We start from the raw sequence: 26,357 nt of genomic DNA on the forward strand, positions 1-26,357 counted from the left end.
GGTTTAGGTTGGGATTAAGAGTCATGCCTGATTTGTGTGCCTGTGTCGTGAGCCCAGAATCCGCCCGAGCTACCAGCTTCTACGTGTCAGCTCCTAGATCGGATTTTGGTCCACAAAATGTATTTGAATTAAGGCTGTTGGGCAATATATCAAAAATGTACCTATATCAAGGTATCAACATGCAAAAAATCAGACCATCTGTAAGCAGGTTATCTCAATAAAACCATTGTTGGAAAATGGAAATAAGGCATTTAATGTCTTTAATCTATGTGTACTGTGCAGTGTGCATGCATGGATATGCTATTCATTATCTGGGTTAGGCAGGCAGTGGACCTAAAGCAGAAAAACACATTAAAACTATACTAGTAAGACGCCTCAGGGCGACATGCAGCCTCGCCCTAAAGGGCGAGGTTGCGCCAATTCTTGGCCATCTGGCCAGTGATATCTATCTACCAGTTACCCATATATGGAGACCCCTGGTACCCATATATACCATATATATGGTACATCCCTTTTATGCCCATACATGGAGATCACTGTCTGAACCAGCCACACAGATATGGCATTCCCATATGAAGTTAGATATCGGCTTAATATTGATGACATCAGGGATCTCCATGTATGGGCATAAAAGGGATTCTGTTAGAGTGGTTCACATGACATCACAACATACAATCCCTTTTATGCCCATACATGGAGAATTATTTTTGGCTAAAGTTCTCAGAATATGGACAATAGGTTTCAAGTGGTTAATATAAAAAAGGTTTCTATCACACAAAGATTTGGAGGACCCCCTGTAGTAACTCTGAGGACCCCCTGTTGAAGACCCTTGAAGTAGACTCCATCTGGCAGTCAACGAGAGACAGTAGTGACTTTAAGCTCGACGATTTTCAGGACGACAACGCCAGGCGGAGTATACGGCTGCTATGACGCAATCGCTGTATTGGTCGAAATCGTTAAGCAAAGAGCCGTCGGCGGCGGGGTCCCACCCTTTTACTGAACTCTTTGGTTCCCATGGCGACGCGTACACGCAGCAGGCGGTGTAGCTTCTGCCATTGGAGCGACGGCGGCAGGTTTATAGCCTGGGGCCAGCCTAGATACTAATGCATCTAGCTAACTAACTGCAGTATCTAGTCTGGAGGTTCTCCCATTCAGAAGATAATGCATCTAGCTAACTAACTGCAGTATCTAGTCTGGAGGTTCTCCCATTCAGAAGATAATGCATCTAGCTAACTAACTGCAGTATCTAGTCTGAAGGTTCTCCCATTCAGAAGATAATGCATCTAGCTAACTAACTGCAGTATCTAGTCTGAAGGTTCTCCCATTCAGAAGATAATGCATCTAGCTAACTAACTGCAGTATCTAGTCTGGAGGTTCTCCCATTCTGAAGATAATGCATCTAGCTAACTAACTGCAGTATCTAGTCTGGAGGTTCTCCCATTCAGAAGATAATGCACCTAGCTAACTAACTGCAGTATCTAGTCTGGAGGTTCTCCCATTCAGAAGATAATGCATCTAGCTAACTAACTGCAGTATCTAGTCTGGAGGTTCTCCCATTCAGAAGATAATGCATCTAGCTAACTAACTGCAGTATCTAGTCTGGAGGTTCTCCCATTCAGAAGATAATGCATCTAGCTAACTAACTGCAGTATCTAGTCTGGAGGTTCTCCCATTCTGAAGAAATTCATTGGGGGGAGGTAACAAAAACTAGGGGTGGAGGGGAGCTGGGGAGGGGGGGAGTCACTGTCATTGTTTACAGTATACCCAAACTATCAGCTAAACACAGCAGGGGACATTCCAGGAATGCAACCCACAGGAGCCCTCAGTATGCAGAAAGACCCATGTTGTCTGTTCTGTTGCTGCATGGAGAATGAGATGTGCTCACATGAGACATGCTGCCAGAGAGACAAAGTCTGCCTTACTTTGTAACTAGCCAATCAGGGGCTAGCTCCTTTTCTGGAGCTAATGGGTGTGCCCAATTTGAAGAGCTAGTGCACGACTCTAGACCATTCCCTCCTTGTTTTAACATGGGTTGGGATGTCTAGCTGGCTAGGCTAGCAGGTTTATACATCGAGCGCTGAGCACCATCTGCCGTAGCCGTCCATTGCTTAAAGTCGCTAGTATGAGAACACAGCTGCCCGCCGGATGATATTAGTTCTTTTTTCTCCTTTTTTTCGTTTGCCAGTTGTTGGGAGCAATTATATCTTCCCTTTTCCGTCTTGGCTTATATTCTAAAGGCCTCTCCTCTCCTCTCCACTTATTCTAAAGGCCTCCTCTCCTCTCCTCTCCTCTCCTCTCCTCTCCTCTCCTCTCCTCTCCACTCTTAATTCATAATCACCACCTACACATGTTCTAATCACCCAGCTTAATCACGGAACTGCAGAGAGCCTGGCAAACAAGGTATTCATTGCTCCTAATTACAGCGTTTCCTCCCAGCAGATTATAGCAGAGGGTACAGATGAAGCACGTTGTGGAGAAGAGAGGAGAGTAGGCAGGGGTGTCACACCACATTCTGGGCCCTGGGTACAAGGATTCACTGCGTGCATGGGGGCTTAGGGTCCATTCACACTCGAGCCTAACTAATTTCCGTTCGGCACTGGCCAGACCCAAATATTGGTTGTCGTCCCCGGTTCGGGGGGGGGACTAAACTCGACCCCTCGTGAAGTGTTGTTTTTAATTATTATTTTTGGTTTTCCCGAACACACCCTCTCTCCCTCTTAACACTTCTGCTGCCTCTTACTTTGAAGGGATGCTTGGTGCCGCGCCGCTTCCTCTATAGGCCGCCGCTATTATTTTGAAGGGCCGGGCGGGGTTGTTTTTGCGCAGATGGATTATCACTTGACTTCAACGTTTACGTCATCTAGTCACATGACAGTGTGGGCCCAGAAAAGAAACATGGCTGCGCCCAGTCGAGTGCAGTTTATGTCTGTAAACAGGCCACCCTTTGGATCAAAATGTCTCTTTTTGAGTAAATGAAGTCTCTTTATGGGCCTCTCAATGGATTTACTATGGAGGACGTTCACTTCGCGTGCACGCCCAACGTGCGTTGTAAACAAATCGCGGACATTACCGATGCGGGCGGGACCGGAGCGATGTACAGTAAGTAACTAGTAAGACACCCAAGGGTGGAATGCGACCTCAGGGTGACGCCAATTCTTGACAATCTGGCCAACCACAGCGTTTCTCTGACTTTCCATCAGGCCTGTTGGTTTTCACGCTCCAGTGCGGCGTTCATGCGCTGCAAGTCCTTGTCCACAGCCCTACGGTCCTGGTGGCCCTTGGTATTGTTGATATTCTGGAAACGCTGCCATTGACTTGCACCAATTTTGTGAGGATATCAACCCTAGGAGACACGGGGAGAACACGCCAACCCAACCTAGGGTGTGAGCGATAGGGCCCTGACTATGTTATGTCAAAACATGCCCATATGTGGACATTACCAAATATGGGCATTTCCAGATATGTCCTTAATATTGATAACATTGGGACAGGGATCTCCATATATGGGCATAAAACGTATGTTAATTAGTAAAGCCAAGCTTGGGTTTGATGCCTTGGGATTTCTATATTTGGACATAAGTGTGTACCCAATAGGTCATCATCTGGAAAGGTAGGGTGTAAATCAGAGTAAAGCAGGCTTTTGAGCTAGTTAGGGCCAGAGATTGATGACATCAGAAATCCCCATATATGGGCATAAAGGGATTTTGCTTTTGGGAATGCCCATCTATGGCATTTTAATTTTATTTTATCCTTTATTAATAAAAATACATGTATGTATCCATATACATATGGAGTTCAATATTGATGTTTTTGGAGAAGGTATGTTGTAAATGTATGCTACTTAGTAAGGGTTGGCGATAGGGCCTTTCTGTGTGGAGTTTGCCTAAACATGGAGATATGGTACAGAAGGACTCATATATGGGCATAAAAAGTATGTCATGTGACATCACTTCCTGTACAGACAGTCAGACAGACAGCCATTGACTCCGACCTAACAATAGCTACTGTCTATGACGGTAGTTCCATATGACATATTGGACTAGACTATCTCCATATATAGTGTTATCCACATCTCCATGTTTAGACAGCCAATGACTCCGGCCTAACAATGGCTACTTTCTATGACGGTAGTCCCATATGACATGATGGACTGGACTATCTCCATATATAGTGTTATCCACATCTCCATGTTAGGACTCATATATGGGCATAAAAAGTATGTCATGTGACATCACTTCCTGTACAGACAGTCAGCCATTGACTCCGGATTAACAATGGCTACTGTCTATGACGGTAGTCCCATATGACATATTGGACTAGACTATCTCCATATATAGTGTTATCCACATCTCCATGTTTAGACAGCCAATGACTCCGGCCTAACAATGGCTACTTTCTATGACGGTAGTCCCATATGACATGATGGACTGGACTATCTCCATATATAGTGTTATCCACATTTCGTGTAGCCGCCCTGTACAGGAGGTGATGTCACAACTCGCTGACATCACACTGACATCACAGAGGATACGGACGGTCACGAGGATACGGAAGGAAGGACACTCAAGTGACACGGTTTTTCAGAGTATATGCGACCTTCGGTCGCAATAATACTTTTACTGTATTTACAGTAACAGTGACGGTGAGCGCTGTCAACGGCACCATGATATTAACCCTTTAAATGATGGTGAGGACTGTCAAAGGCATGTGTTAAAGAGGTGGTGCCATGATCCCCCCCCCCCCCCCTAAAACATGATTATCTACTATTATGATTATACTAGGAGGAAGATTTTTTCCAAAAAAGTGTACAGAAAGAGTTAAAATTATGTTTTTATGTGGCCACACCCACCAGTTCATTGGTATGTGTGGTTGTCATGGTGGGTGGTGACCCAGCTGAAGTTAGCCACACCCACGTATGTTGGGTGAATGGTAATTAGCGGAGGGGTTGATTCTGTGATGTAATAAGTATGTGTGTTTTTGGACCGGCACGTTTGACCCAGCAGGTTGCAGCCTACAGCTAAACCCCAAATAGAAAGGAAATACATAATTGCTCATAAAAACCACACCAGGGAGTCTAATGAACTACTGTCAACCTCCTAGACACATGAAAACCAGAAAAAGTACAAAACTATGGCACCGCCTCTTTAACATGGCCCTATCCATTATGTATCACCCCCCCCCCCCCCCCCCCCCGGCCATGTGCTCTGCTCCTCCATCAGGGGTAAAGCACTAATCACAAGCAAATTGATTTTGCGGTGAGGTGAGAAAACTGAAAAGGTCAGTCTAATAATTAGATTGACCCGTTGTTCGTTTTTTTCTCTCTGTTATCTGCATAACACTGCTGCTGTTGCCTTGTTCCACTTAAAGCCTGATAATTACAATGTCAAGTGCCATACTTGGCTCGATGTTGGATGATTATCGTTTAATCCATAGGCTGGATCCCTTTTTTTTCCCTGTGATGTCCTTGTTTTTGTGTCAAATTGCACACCGCTCCACTTTTTAATCAAAAAGCGCACAATGCAGCCGTTGATTATATCCTTGGTGGGGATTAATCTGTCAGTTGGGTTTTTTTCTTCAATGATAGATCAATGAATGGATTAAACAACATAGACTTGTTTTTATACTTTACAAGCTTAACACTTCGCCAGCCGAAATAGAATGGCTAGTTGGTAGATTAGCCGTGAAATTTCTATTATTATATTATGATCTGAACCGCATTCATTTTACAAGACCTTCAGCGCTATAACACGTGGTCTTCATCCCCCATAACCATCAGGCGATCCCCGTTGTATTCTCACCACAGTCCCCAGCGGAATTCCTCCATCTGCATTGGCTTAGAGTGGGGGTTTCGGCCGACGCATCGTCTCCCCGTGCGTTTCGCGTGCGCGATCCGTTCACGTAAATGTCTGCTGAAATAATCCAAGTATGACTCTAGAGTAGATATGAACATTTTCGCTAGCTTAGCCCCCAGCACTGCAGCTATGCGAGTACTAACGTCTAAACAGAAAATGGACGGCAGCTGGGAACATATTACAGGGAAAGGACCTGACGTCACTTCTGCTTCATGTCAGACGAGCCATGCTCTATCGATGGACGAGCGGTGACTAGTGAAGGTTAGACTATCGCCGATTTTCGGATAAAAATCATTTATTTCGTTTTTAATGACAAAGTACGGTAAAAGACGGCGCGGCTGAGACTCCTTGCTCAGATGTCCGGTAAATTAATTAATATTAAGTGGCTCCCCGTGGCTTGGAAAGGGTTAAAACACGTCACAGTGCCTTGCAGACAATTGCATTGTGACGTGCTGTTTAAAGATGTGGGGTGCCGTGATCCCCCTAAAACATTGCCTTTTATAGCGCCACCAGGAGGACAACTTATGTAAAACACATTCTTTGCTATTACTCCATCAGATTTTCTCCACCAATCATGCAAATCAGTACACAGTATCTCTATAGTCATGTGATCAAGACCGTTCCGTCAGATATTTAATATTCCATCCTATAATTGGCTAATATTGGCTTCCAAAGTTTGCAGGATTGCTCAGTTTTTGAACAAAATTCCTCAAATCATCAATGCAGCTTGTGGATTACCGTGAAATTTGCCACACATATTCCCACTACGTCAAGGAACAAATGCTACCCTTTTCAAATTGGCCTGTTATAGCGCCACCAGCAGGTAGACTTTAGCAAAACACATTTTTGGAACACAATGCCTCATATCATGCATGCAGCGTCCGACTGCCATGAAAGGTCTAAGATTGGCGAAGAACACATGCCACCCTTTTTACATTGGCCTATTATACAGTAGCACCTATTGTATAATAGGCTCGGAAGAGCACTGCTTCTAGTCTGGTATTTGGATTTGCACAGCCCCAGGCAAGCAAATAAATAAGTATTGAGCGGTAATTAAAATCGTACCTATCATTTTATAATGGACGATTTACTTTTCGGGCAAGTGGGCATGATGACCTTTGGGCATGTAGAACATGACCTGCCTCTGAGACCTTATAGTGTTCTCAATTCTGAAGATCGTTAAATAGATATTTCATTCAGTAATTTATTCGTTCCATATCTCTCTCTCGGTCGTTCTCAGACGAGCTTCCATCGGAGTCTCCAATCTTTCCGATTCTCCATACACCGGCCAGCTCCGAAGAGCTTTCAGCTCCCGCATCCTTTTCAGGACGTCCACATACGTTAACGCAGAACGTCCTCGCGATCGATCCTTCTTTAGGACGTCCACATACGTTAACGCGGAACGTCCTCGCGATCGATGCCCGCGCCTTGGTTCCCACAGGACCAGCCTGCTGGCCGGGAGCTCCCGATGTCTGTGGCAGTGGCCGGCCAGCTTCATCCTCCTAGCTGCTACCTTCTTGCTGAGCCTCGGCAGTTGTCTGTACAGGTCCTTGTTGGTAATGTGGATGTTCTGGTCCACATTCAGAACAGCTGGTAGCATTCTGGTGTAGCACCCATCCAGGGACTTCTGCAGGGTGGGTGTCAGGGTCCAGCTTTCACAGCCATACAGGAGGACAGACTCCACAGTGGCGTGGAATAGGCTCAGCTTTATGTGTCGGGGGAGATTCAAGCACCACACTCTTTACATGCCGTTCAGGGCCCTCCACGCTAGTGCCTTCCTGACCTTAAGGTCCTGTTCTGTGGAGTTCATCCTGGCACCCAAGTATTTGAAGTCGCCATCTAATGTCATCTGCATCTGATGCCATCTGATGTTGTAATTGGCGGATGGCCCAGAGAAAAAATGTATATAATAATAATAAAAGTACATTCCAACTCCTTTGCTGTGGCCAGGCTTAATTAATTAAGGTGAAAGACTCGACCTTAGCGAGCCGCCTAATTAATTGCGTGGCCTCCGTCCCGTGCTGCCTTTGTGCGGCGCGACGCTACAGAATAAATATTGGAACATTTGGGGACAAAACAGCTGCTGTCTGCGGCAGGTCAACTTGACTTAGCCTTTCATTCATTTCCCAAGGGCGATTTGGTTGCAGCAACTTAACAAAGCAAAGTGAGAATGAACATGCTGTCTTTTCAGTCTGCTGGTTCGTTTCATTCCAAGCAAAGAGAGTCAAGGATACAGAGTCGTTGAGAAGCACCAATCACAGAAGGGTATTACAGTGTATATATATATATATATATATATCGTCACCGTCCACTGAGCTGGGTCCCCAAACGGGGATTGTTGGGCACTGTGCCAGAGCCAGAGCATGATTTTATTTTATTATTTTATTTTTGGACAGTATTAGGCTTTTCCTCCTGTATAGAAAGTCGATGGGAGCCCAACTTGATTTGGCCGCTGTGGCGACCCCGAAGGTCGCCGACTCGGGCGCCCTAGCTAAATCATTAGAGCATGCCCTGGGCTACATCTGTGCAAAATTTGGCGCTTTTAGACTAATATAGCGCAAAATGGCCATGTCTCCCTAACGCCCCCGACTAATAGTCGTTAAATAAAACTGGTCTTTCAGATTTCCCATATTCCATCCTCCTGCATGGCCATATCCTGCACAAACAGATGTTCAAGAAGAAATCCTTGTTAGTAGCACATTAGTCTTATTTTTGGGCTTCTCAGTTCTCATTTGAAGAAATGTGTTGCTCTAGTTTTAAGCAAGAAAAAAAAAATGCTTACCCCATTGGCAGATTTATTTGCTTGATATGAGACAATTTAGGCTAGATGTATTATTTTTGCCAAAGGGGTAAGCATTTCTTTCTTAATTAGATCAGGGCATTTTTTGCAGGCTTCCAAAGTTTGCAGGAGTCTAGTGCTCCCTTTTGAACAGAATGCCTCAAATCATGAACACAGAGTGCCAGTTTTTGCATGCGTATTCCCAGTAGGTAGAGGAAGGAGAAGTAGTAGTAGCTGGTGCACTGTGTAGTAGCAACCCTAAAAACTAAAGTTTGAAAGAGATCCAGAAGGTCGTGGGCTCATATGGGAGCAGAACCCGGCACAGACCTCCCATACGGCGGCGTGGTGGCGAGAGGCAAGCTGCAGCTCATGAAAGATATATTAAGACCCAACAGAACATCTCCCAGCTCACTGCTGGTGCAAAGTGTACTTCAGTGGAAGTTCTTTACTGACATCAAGGTATCAATGTCACCAGGGGACGTGCAGAGAATGTTAGAGAGGCAGGGGCTGAACATTTTTAAGGGCCTTTTGGTGGAAATATCGAAAATAGCAGACCTCCAAGCTCACAACACGTCGCAGCGCAACGTGCTGTGAGCTTGGAGGTTGGCTATTTTCGGTGCTTGATCCCACACTGAACTAAGCATAATCAAGTTCTACACAGAGAGGGCGATTCTTTCAACATAAGATGCTGCATTCAAGTTCAGGAGAGTTTGGACAAGGCAATTCTCTTGAATGCTGCCTTCCGGTATGGCATGGAAAGAGGGCATTTCTTTCACCATAGTAAAAACTGCATTCATGGTCTGGAGAGGACATGTCTATGTGTGCCAAACTATAAAACACATGCTGTGACAAGTGAAACAGGACTGTGTTCAATATGTTACTCGGAGAAGCACTCAGTATCTGCATCAGAATATTATTCTGATGTTCTCAGATTTCAGATTTTCCGAAATGTGTCAAAGTTTTCTTATTTTTTTAAGTAGCAGATCTACAAGCTCAAAATAGATTGGCTATAATCCAAAGAATAAAAAAGTGGGTTCGGAACTCAAGTTTTCAAAAAATTGCACGGGCATAAAAGAAAGTTGGAATAGAAGAAGAATTACAATGTAATTCAATGTTTCCAGGCCAAGGACCCCTAGCTGAGAGAGAGATGAAGCAGGGACCCCCTCTACATATTGTATAAATGTGTGATGGAGATTCTCTTGGATTTCATAGATAGATTCATAGACTTGTTTGACACTTAACCACTTAAAATCTTAAATCGTCGATACTTAGTAAACTTGACCTTTCACTCTGTACTTGGTCTGCTCATTTTTACCTCTACACACCAAACCTATTTGCCAAAAATAGCAGATCTACAAGCTCTCAACGCCTCACACAGCGAGGCGTTGAGAGCTTGTAGATCTGCTATTTTTGGCAAAAGTTCTCCTCGGAATATGGATGCGAGGGTTCAAGTTGTTTGCACTTTACAATAATGACCTGTTATAAATCATTTATAAACATTTATAAGCAGTTTGTAGATGAGTAATAAACATGAACAAACTATGAACAAATGTTTACCTAAACATTTATAACTGTTTTAAACATCATTTACATGTTATTAGTAAGGTATTAGTAAGTAGTAAACTAATCATGAATAAGCCATTTATACACATTCATAAATGATTAATAAATCATTTGTAACTAAATATTATGTGTTATTTATATGCTTTTTGTAGATAAGTAACTAATTAATCATTTACAAGCTATCTATAACATTCCTAATATATCTATATATCATTAGTAGATGTTATCAAGAGCCCTAATGTAAAGTGAAGACTAGATCGCAAGTTACTATGAAAACCTCCACCGGCTGTTTGTCAGTCCCTCTGTCAGTCTGTCCGTCACGTCACACTTTTGGTCCTACTCTAATCTCTGGCACCGTTGCCCCTATCCATGCCAAACTTTGCACACACACTCCTTGGCTGTCTGTTAATGTGGCCTCAGAGTTTGTTCATGGTTAACATATGCTTTGTAAAACATTCCTTAAATATCTATAAATCATCAGTAGATGTTATCAAGAGCCCTAATGTAAAGTGAAGACTATTCATTATTTACCAGTAAGACTCCCTAATAGGGAGATAAGCCACCGTCACATCGCATACACAAACTTTAGAAGGCAGTCGTAGCCAATCAGGAGGGAATATGGGAAATGGGACAGATCCATGTTGATGACATGACTTTAGCTTTGTGTGATTTTAGGCCCAAATCTGTAGGAGCAGTGTCCAAAAATGTGTGTTGCAAGAATTGGCCTCATGGTGGCGCTAGTAGAGGGCCATGTGAGAAATGAGGGGTGGAGGTTGTGGTTTGGCAGTCAACTGTCTGTTAATGTGGCCTCCATGTTTGTTCATATTTAACAGACATTCGTAACTAATGAATAGTCTTCACTTTACATTAGGGCTCTTGATACATCTACTGATGATTTATAGATATTTAAGGAATGTTTTACAAAGCATATGTTAACCATGAACAAACACGGAGGCCACATTAACAGACAGCCAAGGAGTGTGTGTGCAACGTTTGGCATGGATAGGGGTAACAGTGCCGGAGATAGAAGTAGGGCCAAAAGTGTGACGTGACGTGATGTGACGTAACGTGATGTGCCGTGACGTGACGGACATACTGACGGAGGGACTGACAGACAGCCGGTGGAGTTTTTCATAGGAACTTGCGACCTAGTCTTCACTTTACATTAGGGCTCTTGATAACATAATATACTAATGATTTATAGATATATTAGGAATGTTTTACAAGGTATATAGATAGCTTGTAAATGATATCTAAAAATAGCATATAAATGATGCATAATTTTAGTTACAAATGATTTATTAATCATTTACGAATGTATATAAATGGTTTATTCATGATCAGTTTACTACCTATTAATACCTTACTAATAACATGTAAATGATGTTTAAAACAGTTATAAATGTTTAGGTAAACATTTGTTCATAGTTTGCTCATGTTTATTACTCATCTACAAACTGCTTATAAATGTTTATAAATGATTTATAACAGGTCATTATTGTAAAGTGCTACCGAAACATCCAATCACACAAGGATTTAGCGCCCCCCCTGTAGTAACTCTGAGGACCCCCTAGGGGTCCCGGACCCCCTGTTGAGGACCCCTGTTTTAGGGGAAGGAATCAACACATGCTGCAGTGCAGCAGCGGCCCAGAGCACAGGGCACACCGGACAGGACAGGACAGGACAGGACAGGACAGGACAGGACAGGACAGGACAGGACAGGACAGGACAGGACAGGACAGCTGCACAGAAACAGAAACAGAAACAGCTTCCTAACAGGAGAGAAAGAGAAAGTAAAGTCCTTGAGTGTCCTCAGCGGTGCTGGTGGTTCTGGAACGCCTGCTACCCTGCAGGTCACCTCCTTCCCTCTGTGACTTCAGATAAAACACTAAACTAAATGTTCACAAAGAAAACACCAACTTTCTGCACTACAACTTTAATGTGGCAATATTATATGTCTGTGAAACTAAATGTTCTTACTGTGTTTATGACGTGGCTGTCAAAATGCTGTGGTAAGTCGCTCTGGATAAGAGCGTCTGCTAAATGCCTAAATAGTTTTTCTATTATTTTTACAGATAGGCATTGCTGGTAACTGAGTTACATTCATATTTCTGTAACTCATCAAGTAACTGAGATACTTTTTGGGTCATTTTTGGCTCAAGTTACAAGTTACAAGAAGTTACAAGTGAAGTTATAGTTTTAAATCTAAGTTTTGTTAAGATTGACGATCAAATGTCATGTAACAGTTTAATTAATATGTACTGTATAGCAAAGGTGTTGCTATCACTATACAAGGCACCAGTCTTGCGACCTCGCCAATTCTTGGCCATCTGGCCAGTGATGTATATGGGACCAGTTAAGCCCTTTGCACACAGGCGCGTTTAACCGCACGGATAAAACGGACAATATAATTTTTTGAAAAGAAAACAATTATTCTCTATGACCTCATGCACACCGGATCCGAATTAGCCGTGCGACGAGTGGCTGCCGCCGTGCGTTTTTTTCTCGATCGAACCCAGTTTGATTTGTGCGTCTTGTCGCATGCGGTGAAAAACTCATCACTCCTTGTATGACTCCTTTTTGGATCCGCAGCGCCGATTCCACACAGCCTTGCACACCAAATCCAATGCGTTTTATTCATGCAGCAAACGAAAAAAACGCAACTGTCCTGTGTGCAAAGGGCTTTACTCATATATGGAGACCCCTTCATGATATTTATGTTATGTCAAAACATGCCCATATATGGATATTACCAAATATGGGCATTCCCATATTTAATATTGTTAACATAATAATTATCCTTAATAATGTCCTTAATATTGACAAGATAGGAATATCAATATATGGGCATAAAACGTACGTTAACTAGTAATGCCAAGCAGGGCCTTGGTGAGTTAGGGCCTTGGTTTGATGCCTGTGGATCTCCATATATGGGCATAAGGGGGTACCCTAACATTCTCATTTTCGGCCTGGGATTTATGACATCAGAAATCTCCCATGTATGGGCATAAAAGGTTTTTTTCTTTTTCTGGGAATGACCATATGTAACGGAGGTGATCCGAACCTCCCCACCCGGGTTCGAACCCGGGTCTCCCACGCGAAAGTCCAATATCTTAACCACTAGACCAAAGAGACATCTCTGTGGTCCGGGGGAGATACTAGACTTTTGAGGCTTCAAGGCTGGGGCTGCAACTCTCTCCGTCACACTCACCCCCCTTTGACCTCCTCCTACGGGGAAGCCCGAATCCGGGTCACGGCACCAATGTAACGGAGGTGATCCGAACCTCCCCACCCGGGTTCGAACCCGGGTCTCCCACGCGAAAGTCCAATATCTTAACCACTAGACCAAAGAGACATCTCTGTGGTCCGGGGGAGATACTAGACTTTTGAGGCTTCAAGGCTGGGGCTGCAACTCTCTCCGTCACACATATATGGACTTTTATACCTTATGAAATCTCGTAGCTTGTCTGACTGTCAGTACAGTCAGGAAGTGATGTCACGTGACATCCTTTTTATGCCCGTATATGAGTCATTCTGTAACACATCCCTGTGACTAACATCACGTGACATCACTTCCTGTACCGACAGTCAGACAAGCTACGAGATTTCTCAGGGTATAATGCGACCTTCGGTCGCAATAACTCACTAAACGACATTTAATTGAAAGTATTGCCTTAAGTCAAGGCAAACAGTGTTTTCTAGTTGTTTTCTCTTGTGCTACTGGCTGTAGGGAGGCTACTATGTGTGGATTGAACTCATCACTAATAATATCATAAGACGATAATAAAATAATAAACAGAATAAGTATTCCGGTTCGACATGCTGGGCTTTGAATGGTGTCTCAGAAGACTTCACAGACAGCTGTGTACCGTTGTTGTCGGGTGGAAACCTTGTACGTCCAAAACCGTTCGTTTCGTATTTATCATTTAAAAAAACCATAGATAGTGAAAATAGGCGAACTACAAGCACACAACGCCTCGCGCCGCGAGGCGTTGTGTGCTTGTAGATCGGCTGTTTTCGCTAGTCTTGTGCGACAGTCTCGTTTGTCTAATTTGAAACCAGGAGAAACAAGGTTTCTGCCCGACAGCGACGATAATATCCATTCCTGAAATATAATAATCATCACGTCGTCGCTCGGAGCCGTCGTGGACTTTGCTCTCGGCGTCGGCTGTTTGATGTTTGTTTCCGAGAGCTTGTTTTCTACTGTAATAAATAATTATGATGTTGTCTGGCACCGCACGTAAGACACCGCAGACAGCCGCGGAGAATTGATTCCACCCTTTTCTACCAGAGGACATTATTTATTAAAATAATATCATCATACTTTTTCCCCACTTTTATTAAATTTGTATTGTTCCTGAGACAGCACGAGCTCCGTCCGTTGACTACGGTGGTGACTCTCAATGTGGGGTCCGGGGGACCCCCCAGGGGTGCTTGGTGGGGTTCCAGGGGGTCCCCAGCTAAACTGAGTAACATAGCATCACAGTCTGTTTAACCACTTGGACCCACATACATTGGAGGCCATGGCTCAGGAGGTAGAGCAGGTTGGCGGTTCGAATCCCAGACATCATGGTTTAATAACATGTTGTGTCTTATGGTTTAATAACATGATGTTGTGATGTTATGTCTTCCAGACATCCATGATGAGAACGGTCTGAAGCCTGTCATGGTGTACATCCATGGTTTAATAACATGTTGTATGTTTCACAGACATCCATGATGAGAACGGTCTGAAGCCGGTCATGGTGTACATCCATGGAGGATCCTACATGGAGGGAACAGGGAACATGATCGACGGCAGCATCCTGGCCAGCTACGGAAACGTCATCGTCATCACCATCAACTACAGGCTGGGGGTCCTGGGTGAGTGTCCTCGGGGTGGGGGTCCTCGGGGTGGGGGTCCTCGGGGTGGGAGATCTGACTTTGTTCATGGTTGGATTAAAGATTGTTTGTTTGATTGATGCTTGATTGATTGATTGCCTGGCTGGCTAGTCTTGCGTGGCCAGACTGTTGACTGAATTTGCAAATGCTCCCAGCATACCGTCTGGGAGACGTGACGCACCGCTCCCTTGGTGCAGTAGCGATAACATGTCCTACTGGAAGCGTTATGTTTTCTTTCAATATTTCTTTAGGGCGTTATTTCATCTTTCTATGGTGTTGTTGGTGTTACTTCCATGATGTTTTCAAATGTTAAACTATGCACGCACAACAAGAATATGCTGCTCGAATGACTCTGTCTGCGCTAGTGTGCTTCTGTTGTGTTTCCAATGGGACTACAGTTCATTATAATGACTGTCTGTGCTAGTGTGCTACTGTTATGTTTCCAATGGGACTACAGTTCATTATAATGACTCTGTCTGTGCTAGTGTGCTACTGTTATGTTTCCAATGGGACTACAGTTCATTATAATGACTCTGTCTGTGCTAGTGTGCTACTGTTATGTTTCCAATGTGACTACAGTTCCGTGCAGCAGTGACTACTTCCGTTACTCAGCTTTTGGGAGCTGTAGTTCCAGACTCTATATAGCATTCAGAGATTGTGGAATTGTTGTCTGGCTACGCAAGACCGCTGGCTGGCTGTCTGGTTAACTAAATCGTTAACTAAATCGTTGGTTGATTTGTTTGTTGGTCTGCCAATTAATCGATAGATGAATCGATTGATTGCTTGTTTGGTTCTTTGGGCAGTCAATCATTGAATTGATCGATCAGTTTGTGTGTTGTTCATGGACTAACAGGTTTGTTGATTGGTTAATCGGTCTGTTGAGCAAATCGGCATTTTTTGTTATGCCCTCGGTTAGTTTTCACTGGCACGGGTGAACGATTTCCAAATGTTACAACACATGTGTCTCACTGGTGAAGCCGCACGCACGCACGCACGCACGCACGCACGCACGCACGCACGCACACACACACACACACACACACACACAGGTAGCCTTGCCAGCCAGCCAGACAGACAGAGGAGATCTTCTTAAGCTCTTTTTGATTGGTTCTTGTATTTCTGTGTCAGTGCACACACAGGAGCAACACAACAACAACAAGGACACAGCAGGCTCTGTGTGTCATCGTTGACGGATGGCTCCCCTGTCCGTTTAATTAAGGACTGACTTGACTGGCCGACCGCGTTATCCAATGTAACGTTACGTAACCGGTGGCTGCGTCGTTGTCTGCACAGGAAATCTCCAAAGGTTAATGTATTCACATGCAGGAGTTGTGTGGTGTAGTTGTGCAGAGGGGCTTTCTGTGGTCCTGTGGAGCCGAGCGTGTTGCGATGATGATATTATTCCACTTCTCTTTTGTTCAAACTGATGTTTAGGTGTAAAAAGTTAGATCAGGGCACTCTTGAGGGACAGTTAAAAAGCCTTTATTTTAGGGCTAATGCATGGCAAGAATAAAAAAAAATCACCTACGCGTTGCGGCACAAAATGCCTTCTTCAGGGTGACTAAACAAAAAACTGAACAAACATGGCTTTTATAGGAAACAGGATATGACATCACAAGCTCAAATGCAGGTTGACTGGGAGGCCAGAGCCACACCAAGACAAAATGTAGACTTATTATACAGAACAACCTACCCAATACCACTTTAAAACACCAAGACAAAATGTAGACTTATACAGAACAACCTACCCAATACCACTTTAAAACCCCAAGAAAGAAAAGAACAAATAAACAAATATACAATGTGTCAGTACTCAAGCACCAATATAATCGCTTTACAATAACTCAAAATCACTTACGGGGCGCTCGCTGGCCTGGTGGTCAAGGCGCATACCACATACTATAGGCTATGATGCCTGCTGGCGTCGCCGGTTCGATTCCCGATCCGGACGACCTTTGCCACGTGTCATTCCCCATCTCTCTCCCCATTTCCTTTCATTGAGGCCTGGAAACTTCAGATCACTTTCAAGCCAGAGTCAAAACCAACAAAGGGTCAAACTCTTTTTTCTGCTATACCACCAAAATGTGGAAAGCCTTACCGAAGGTCATAAAGGAGTGTGGATCACTAGCATCCTTTAAAATTGCCCTGAAAAACCACTTACAGGCAGCAGCCGTTCGCAACTGGTAAAAAAAACTAACCTAGCTCAACCCTACCCTCCCCTGCCCCTTCTTTGTATATACTGTTTGTTTAGACTTACTGTTTTCTTTTTCTTTTTTTTTCTTTACATATCTACTGCATAGTACTGTGTTCTATTTGTCTGTCATTCAATGTTATATGAGATACTTCAATGGTTTCCAGTGGAAATAAGCTTAGTCTTTTCATGGATCTCCTTTTAGTAGACCTTGTACCAGTGAACTGTACCGTCATGAAACTGTACCTTTTCCTATGCAAACTTCTAATAAAGTCTTCAATCAATCAATCAATCAATTAAGTTTAAAAATCCAAAAGGTTTCCCTTTGTAAGGGAGTGTGCGATTTTAACGCGCGGTTGGTATGGTCCATAACGGGGGGGGATCATCAAATATTTTTTTTAGATCTTGGGGGGATCATGATTTTTTTCATTTTGGCTTTAGGGGGGCCATGCAACTTTAATTTGTCGAATTTTGTAATTAAAAATGCTTAGTTTGTTCTTTATCTAAATAACATCATCAAGTTAGTATACCCAGTTTCAACTATACATTGTCCCCTACATAGTTGATGGACTTGGTACATTCCAGTTGTTCTAATACGTCCCTCGGCCCCTCCCCCTCCGGCTGCTCTCAGTGCGTCTCTGTGTTGTCGAAGTTCGCTGCACAGTGTGCAGTGCACACACAGGAGTTTCTCGTAGCAGCTGGACTGGATACATAGGCTAACAACCACCATATTTGTTACCAAGAGAGGAATATAGCATTAGAAAGAAAGGTGTAGTCTCTCTCTCTCTCTCTCTCTCTCTCTCTCTCTCTCTTTCTTTCTCTTTCTCTCTCTCTCTCTCTCTCTCTCTGCTGCGAAGTGGGAATTGGAGTCAGAAGGAGAGAGAAAAGACTCATGCACACTTTGTTGACTTGGTTGCTTGATGAATATCATGGAAAATAGATCAGTTACTCAATCTTAGTTTGGAGTGTTTTTGTAACCCCACTACAAGTCTAGAATAAAAAATGTACTTGAGTAAAAGTACCTAAGTATTGTCAAATGAAAGTCCCAAAAGTAAAAGTACTCATTATGCAGAATGTCCTGTTCTTTAATGATATTTTAAAAATAGCAGATCTACAAGCTCACAATGGAAGGCACGCAGGACAACTTAACAACAACCCATATAAAACAAACATTATACACTTGATTGAAGTTCTTTATGGGGAGATGTTATGGAAACTGTACAAGATCACCACCAAAGCCCTTTCAACCTTCTCAAAGTTGCATAACAGAGATGTATGCAGCATCGTGACCACTCGACCATACCAGTGAGTAGCCTATATATTTGATTAATTGCTGGCCAAATAAATCTATCAATTTATGAAACATTTGCGCAGACCCGACTTTCAGACTATTTCTCATTATTCTGTACATGTGTTGTTGGCCTGAAACATGATGCAGCAGAAACACCTTGTTGTGAAAACATGCAGTATGCGTGCAAACACAGCCTGTGCGATTATAGTCCAATATAATTAATTTCCTTATGCAAGATGAAGCTGTAGTATGTTTGTTGTACAGCCTGCTACTCCTTTACATTCGTTTTTGCACCTGCTTGTCATCCATGCATTCAAATTATTATGTCCGGTATTTTTTATCAGATGTCCGATAAATTAAAAATACTAGCACGATAGCTTTATATATATATATATATATATATATATATATATATGTATGTATATGTTTATTGGGAAGGGGGGTCATGCATTTTTCTCAAGTCACACAGGGGGGACCACAAAACAATATTTTAAGGTTGTGGGGGGACCATGAAAAAAAAAAAAAAGATATCACCTGTCAACCAGCACCCCCTAGTGGGTAAATAACGTACACTCCCTAAGAGGTGTTTTAGTCTATCCCCACCCCTCCTGGGATTGGCGACCACCTCCAATAGCCATCACCTTAAGGGCATTCGGGCTGACATGACCAGCCTGTATAATGTTTTGCCATATAGGGTACTTCTAGTTCTACACTGAGCTGGACCGGTAGGCCAGGGGGCAACCCGATTATTCGATTACTTTTAAATTAACTGGATAATTGATATGCTATGCAACTGCCAGGTAGTTGTTAAAAAAAAACTGTTAGGCACAAGTCATTATTCAATAGTAGGATTTCAGGTTATGTTTCTGCTACTTCAAGGAGGCCAAAGAAAAGAGAGCGATGTTATTGAAAATGCTTGTGCTCTAAAATGAAGCACTCGTATTCAGCCATTAAAAACAGGTGTTAGATTCAGTGCACCCAGAATTCTGTTTCCTTTTCATCCAGCGTGACTGTAGGTGCAGGGGGAGCCCAGGGCTGTCGAGGGTAGCCAGGATTTCTACCGTGTGATCTAAGGCAGTGTTTCTCAACCTTTTTTCTGCATATGGGCACACTTTTCATGTCCCAATAATCCATGGTCACACCAACATAATACCGGGGTGTAAATATCGTCACTGTCGGGAAGAAACCTTGCATCTCCAAGTTTCAAATGTGTATACGTTTCTTCGCAAAGTAAAGCCCTGCTTCATCATATAAGGCTGTCGCACAACAGTAGTGAAAACAGCAGATCTACAAGCACACAACGCCTCGCATTTTTAAAATGATAAATACAATACTGGCTTTCAAGCAGTTTCAAGGGGCACACTTGACCCTTCTCAGGGGCACAGCAAAGGTCCCCAGGCACAGTGGTTGAGAAACACTACTGCTACTCTAAGAATTAACGCCTGCAACAAGCTGCACAAGAAATCAAAACTGTTTCAGGCTCGAAACGAAACAAACCCGTTTTCTCTGAGGATGAGCAGTGTTTTGTACAGTATACTCGTTGCGGCTACGCTCTCTGAGGTCTGAACGCTGGACCACAACGCCTTTTTATTTACACTAGAGTCGGCGGAGAGAACCAACGTTCTTATAATGTATGACGTGATGCTAAGATGACCCTATTGACCGAATTCACGTTACGCAACTTCCTGGTGCTGACGTTACGGTTGAAGGGTAAACCCTACTAAAAGCCCATAGAGTTCACACAGAAATCGCACATTTAATGCAATTTCCTAATAGTACAGTATAAAATACGGCTGGCATGATCAAGAACACAAGATAGTAAAAGGCACAAAGCGGTATAATTTACTTTACCGTTCGAAATAATGATTTGTTGGCTTTAGGTCCAGCCATTTCTGTATTAATTTAACCTTCAAAGCTGACATCAGCACCAGGAAGTTGCTGAGAAATTTGCTGAGTGCGCGTGGGCGGGCCGTGAATAGGGTCTATTAGTCCAGTTCAATATCTCCAAACTATGGTTTAGTGATGAGTCATCACATTTAACGGTTTTGTGGGGGGCGTGTTTAGCCCAAGGAATGTTTTTCATGCAAAACAAATGCTTGCAATGGATTCAGAATCATTAAAAGCCCTTAGTTTGACCCCTCACATGCTACTTAAACTGATACTTGGGGAGTATTATGTTCCCCTTTATACTATAGTGTATAGTAAGTGACCTTTATACTATAGTGTATAGTAAGTGACCCTTTATACTATAGTGTATAGTAAGTGACCCTTTATACTATAGTGTATAGTAAGTGACCCTTTATACTATAGTGTATAGTAAGTGACCTTTATACTATAGTGTATAGTAAGTGACCCTTTATACTATAGTGTATAGTAAGTGACCTTTATACTATAGTGTATAGTAAGTGACCTTTATACTATAGTGTATAGTAAGTGACCCTTTATACTATAGTGTATAGTAAGTGACCCTTTATACTATAGTGTATAGTAAGTGACCTTTATACTATAGTGTATAGTAAGTGACCCTTTATACTATAGTGTATAGTAAGTGACCTTTATACTATAGTGTATAGTAAGTGACCTTTATACTATAGTGTATAGTAAGTGACCCTTTATACTATAGTGTATAGTAAGTGACCCTTTATACTATAGTGTATAGTAAGTGACCCTTTATACTATAGTGTATAGTAAGTGACCCTTTATACTATAGTGTATAGTAAGTGACCCTTTATACTATAGTGTATAGTAAGTGACCTTTATACTATAGTGTATAGTAAGTGACCCAAAGTTTCAGCAGCTGTCAAAAATCCCCCTATGGATTTTGCAAATGGAATCATGGATGTTCTGAATTGTTATACTCTGAAGTTTCCAAAAATATATAGTTTTCATAATCCCCTGAAAATCTGAGTTTAATTAAAGTCTACTTCCATGACTCAGGAGATGATGGAGTGATGTTTTTTTATTTCATTTTACTGGGTGTCATTTGGAATTAATTTAATTTACTGTGGAAAGAAAACTAACCATGTGTTGTTTATCTGTGGCCTGGTTCTGTAGCAGCCTTCTTATAGCAGTAGAACACACAGCTGCAACCTGTCACTCTCCCTCTGACAGCAGCTTACAGCTAACGTGGTCGGAGCGCTGACTGCTATTAGAACCCATTTAGGCCTAGAATTATTGAATGCTTTAACCAGTGAAAAATAGCAGATATACAAGCTCACAGCGCGGCACCGAGTGCCGCGATGTGAGCTTGTAGATCTGCTATTTTTGAAAAAGTCGCGAAAATGTGTGCAAATCTTTGAATATATGTATTTTCAAAGCTAACGTTTGTTACTAAAATTTTGCTTCTGGGTGGTCCCTGGAAATAAATATTTTGAGATGCGGGTCCGTGGCCAAATACAAAATACATATCATTTTGGGGGTCCTTCACATGAAAAGGTGTGAGAACCACTGACATAGTAGTCTCTCAAGAACAGACTAACTGAGCTCCAGATGAAGTGAAAAGGACCTTTTCTTTGACTTTGGCTGGCCAGATTGCTGACATAGAAACATAGGTTTTTTCAAAAAACCTTAGAAGGATTCAAAAGACACTTATAGAATCGGGTCAAAATTCTAATTTTCAAGATTTTTCAAAAAATAGCAGATCTACATGCTCGCAGCGCGGCACTCGGTTCTAAATGGGTTAGAGAAACATGAAGCAGGTTGAGAGGAGCTTGATAGCATGGCGTCGTCTTGAGTGACAGGTCTGGTTGGATGGATGGATGGATGGGGGGAAGGTTGGATGGATGGATGGATGGATGGATGGATGGATGGATGGATGGATGGGTGGGTGGATGGATGGATGGATGGAAGGATGGATGGATGGATGGATGGATGGATGGATGGATGGATGGATGTCAGAGAGGCGTTAGGATGGCGGCTAGCATCCAGGAGCGTCACAAGGGGGGGAAAAGTGGGACTGAGTTACCAGGGCCCAAGGTGGAGGGGCCTTTAATTATTTTAGCTATTGAAAGATAGCAGATATACAAGCTCACAGCGCGGCACCGAGTGCTTCTGTTCCGTATTTTAGCCACGGGGTCCGTGGCTAAAATACATCTCATTTTGGGGGTCCTTCCCATGAAAATGTTGGAGCACCACTGACATATAGGGTTGCCAACTCCCAGAGTTTCAAATACGGGACACCTCCTAATGAAACTTGCGGCGCCTTTAAATCGGGTATTTTCGGTTATAAAGTTGGCTAAAACAGGTATTTTCCTATATGAATTCATATTTTTCATTTCACAATATTAATTCGGGTGTCTTTGGGCCACCTAACCTATTACCTTAAAATCATGTAATGTAGTCCTATATTGTATTTCTCTCAATTTTCCAAAACATATAGCCTAGGTCTACTTGGTTCTTATGTGCCCACTCTCTGGTTACCCAGCACTAGTTTAATCATATTGGCATACTGTAATAACAAAATCAAAGCATGCTTATGTTATTTCACATACCAGCCAGTCTGGGGTCGCTTTAGTTGGCAGACAAGATTACTGTAGTGTTCCCAGGTATACCATCCCGTGGCTTATTTTCTGCTTGCTTGCCTGCTTTTTCACCTTGTTGTTTAGGCTATCACCTATCATGGGATTCATGTCTAATCTGTTTGTACACAATCTTCTGTCACACGTTTTTTTTAAGACATTAAACAATGTTCTGAGCCGAGCACTGTCGTATGCTCGCTCGCTCGCACATACTCGTATCGTCTCTCGCAGGCAACTTGTAGACTGAACCTACAGCCCATGGGAAGGGATTGTGCAGGGGGCGGAGACTGTGTCTTAGCAACACTGTGTTAATGAGCCAATGAGCTGCCTACAAACAGCGCAGCGCCTCACACAGCAATGGGATGCGGCACTTGTCGTCTCAGAGGAGAGCAGAGTGGAAGTGGAAGCTCACTGACAGGCAGAATCACTGTCATTTCTCAATTAAATCATCCCGTCATTAATATTTATCCCCCAACCTTAAAATACGGGACAAAGAGCGTCCCGTATCAGTTTTAGTTTCCAAAAATGGGACGATCCCGTATTTTACGGGACGGTTGGTAACCCTACTGACATAGTAACATATAGGTTTTTCAAAAAACCTTAGAAGGATTTGAAATATTCAAATACTTCAAAGACAAATTTTCAAGATTTTTCAAAACATAGCAGATCTACAAGCTCGCAGCGCGGCACTCGGTGCCACGCTGTGAGCTTGTATATACAAATGCTAATGCATATCCCAGTCTAAATGGGTTAAACCCCCTCCTCCCTCCTATGAAGAACATTCATGGGGGGGGGGGGGGGGGGGGGGGGGGGGCGCAGTGAATCCTTGGGCCCAGAATTTGGTGTGACACCCCTGGATGGCCTGGGAGGATGGATGGGAGGTTTGTTGGATGGATGTCAGGGAGGTGTTAGGATGACGACTAGCTGACATGACAGCTGTCAGTCAGTCAGACAGACAGACAGACAGGGAGGTGTTAGGATGACTGCTGTCAGTCAGACAGACAGGGAGGTGTTAGGATGACTGCTGTCAGTCAGACAGACAGGGAGGTGTTAGGATGACTGCTGTCAGTCAGACAGGGAGGTGTTAGGATGACTGCTGTCAGTCAGACAGGGAGGTGTTAGGATGACGACTAGCTGACATGACAGCTGTCAGTCAGACAGGGAGGTGTTAGGATGACGACCTCTCAGTCAGACAGGGAGGTGTTAGGATGACGGCTGGCTGACTGACAGCTGTCAGTCAGACAGACAGAGCTCCAGCCTCCATCAACTCCTTCGTTCCTTCCTTCCCTCCGTCATCTGTTTTCATGTCCAGAACAAAGTGTCTCCTTCTGCTCCACGGCTTTGCCTGAGGGGGCTTGAGAGAACATATATACAGTTGGAGGTACAGCATTGTGTAAACAGAACATATATACAGTTGGAGGGGTACAGCATTGTGTAAACAGAACATATATACAGTTGGAGGTACAGCATTGTGTAAACAGAACATACATACAGTTGGAGGTACAGCATTGTGTAAACAGAACATATATACAGTTGGAGGTACAGCATTGTGTAAACAGAACATATATACAGTTGGAGGGGTACAGCATTGTGTAAACAGAACATATATACAGTTGGAGGTACAGCATTGTGTAAACAGAACATATATACAGTTGGAGGGGTACAGCATTGTGTAAACAGAACATATATACAGTTGGAGGGGTACAGCATTGTGTAAACAGAACATACATACCATAATTGCCGGACTATAAGTCGCAGGTTTTTCAGGGCGATTTTAAAGGATGCTAGGGAACCACACTCCTTTAAGGCCTTCGTTATAGGGCGTTCCACATTTTGGTTGTATAGCAGAAGAACGAGTTTGACCCTTTGTTTGAGTTGACTTTGGGTTGGCGTGATCTGTGGCGCTGCCTCTGGTGTTGTGATTGTGGACGTCCTTAGCGTTCATAAAGTACATGGGTATCTTAGTGGTGTAGAGTATCTTGTAGACCAGTATTTAGTCAGGTACATGGGTATCTTAGTGGTGTAGTGTATCTTGTAGACCAGTATTTAGTCAGGTACATGGGTATCTTAGTGGTGTAGAGTATCTTGTAGACCAGTATTTAGTCAGGTACATGGGTATCTTAGTGGTGTAGTGTATCTTGTAGACCAGTATTTAGTCAGGTACGTGGGTATCTTAGTGGTGTAGTGTATCTCGTACACCAGTAGTTAGTCAGGTACATGGGTATCTTAGTGGTGTAGTGTATCTCGTACACCAGTAGTTAGTCAGGTACATGGGTATCATAGTGGTGTAGTGTATCTCGTACACCAGTATTTAGTCAGGTACATGGGTATCATAGTGGTGTAGTGTATCTTGTACACCAGTATTTAGTCAGGTACATGGGTATCATAGTGGTGTAGTGTATCTTGTACACCAGTATTTAGTCAGGTACATGGGTATCATAGTGGTGTAGTGTATCTTGTATACCAGGTCCATTGCAAGTGGGCAAATAGCATCGTAAAACAAATAGCAGCAATCTTTTGCAACCAAATCGGTCACTTTGGAACAAATTGTTTCTTTTTTCTTCCTCAATACTATTTAAACAGTAGGCCTATACAAACAGAAAGCCTCAGATGTGTTTAAAGGCAACAGCTCTGTTAGCATTTGCAGTAGGTCATACTACAGCGGCATGGCAGCCTGAAAATAGTATAGATTTACAAGCTGGTGTCTGAACAAGCCATTAAGGCTTACTGTCGCTTGGCGTTAGAAAGCGTTAGAAAGGGGGGAAATAAGCCCAACACTGAGGAGAATGATGATGATGACAGTGAATATGACAACCCCCCCCCCCCCCCCCCCCCCCCCCCCTCCCTTGAGGCGTGTGTTTATGGAATGCAGTAATGTAACCCAGCGGTCACGCTTGTGTGAAATGCCACTCCCAGGGGACGATAATCAAATCAAATCCGTACTAGCTGTGGCATATTAATGCCTCCTACAGATCGCGACTAAAGCCATACATTATAATAGGGCTGATATATAACATTTATCCAGCCTAATGGAATGGCACTCTTTTTCGCTGTAAATGGAAAAACTATAGCCGCCACCCAATAGAAAGATGACAGCTCGCAGCGCCACTCAAAATCCATTTGCGGATCGGCCGTTTTCACCCGGGGAAATAAATGCCCCTGCCGGTATGTATCCATCCCACATATACTGAATGTGGAGCAATTTCCAGAGCCTTTATTTAAGTGGCTATACCGCATGTTGTCGTTAGAGATATAGTTTTTTTACACGTTTCATTTTTTTCCC

At 43.2% G+C, this 26,357-nt stretch overlaps 1 protein-coding gene across 1 annotated transcript in view; it reads left to right on the top strand.

Moving 5' to 3' along the window:
• Positions 1-26,357, top strand: part of nlgn4xa (neuroligin 4 X-linked a) — a gene marked incomplete at its 3' end in the record, with an annotated part of 222,411 nt that overhangs the window by 51,516 nt on the left and 144,538 nt on the right. Inside the window, exon 2 of the mRNA XM_080720796.1 lies at positions 14,905-15,057. Within this exon, the coding sequence (XP_080576922.1) occupies positions 14,905-15,057 (153 nt within the window). The remainder of the gene's footprint in view (positions 1-14,904; positions 15,058-26,357) is intronic.

Source organism: Nannobrachium achirus, assembly GCF_963921795.1.
Source record: "Nannobrachium achirus genome assembly, chromosome: 24".
Taxonomy (NCBI): domain Eukaryota; kingdom Metazoa; phylum Chordata; class Actinopteri; order Myctophiformes; family Myctophidae; genus Nannobrachium; species Nannobrachium achirus.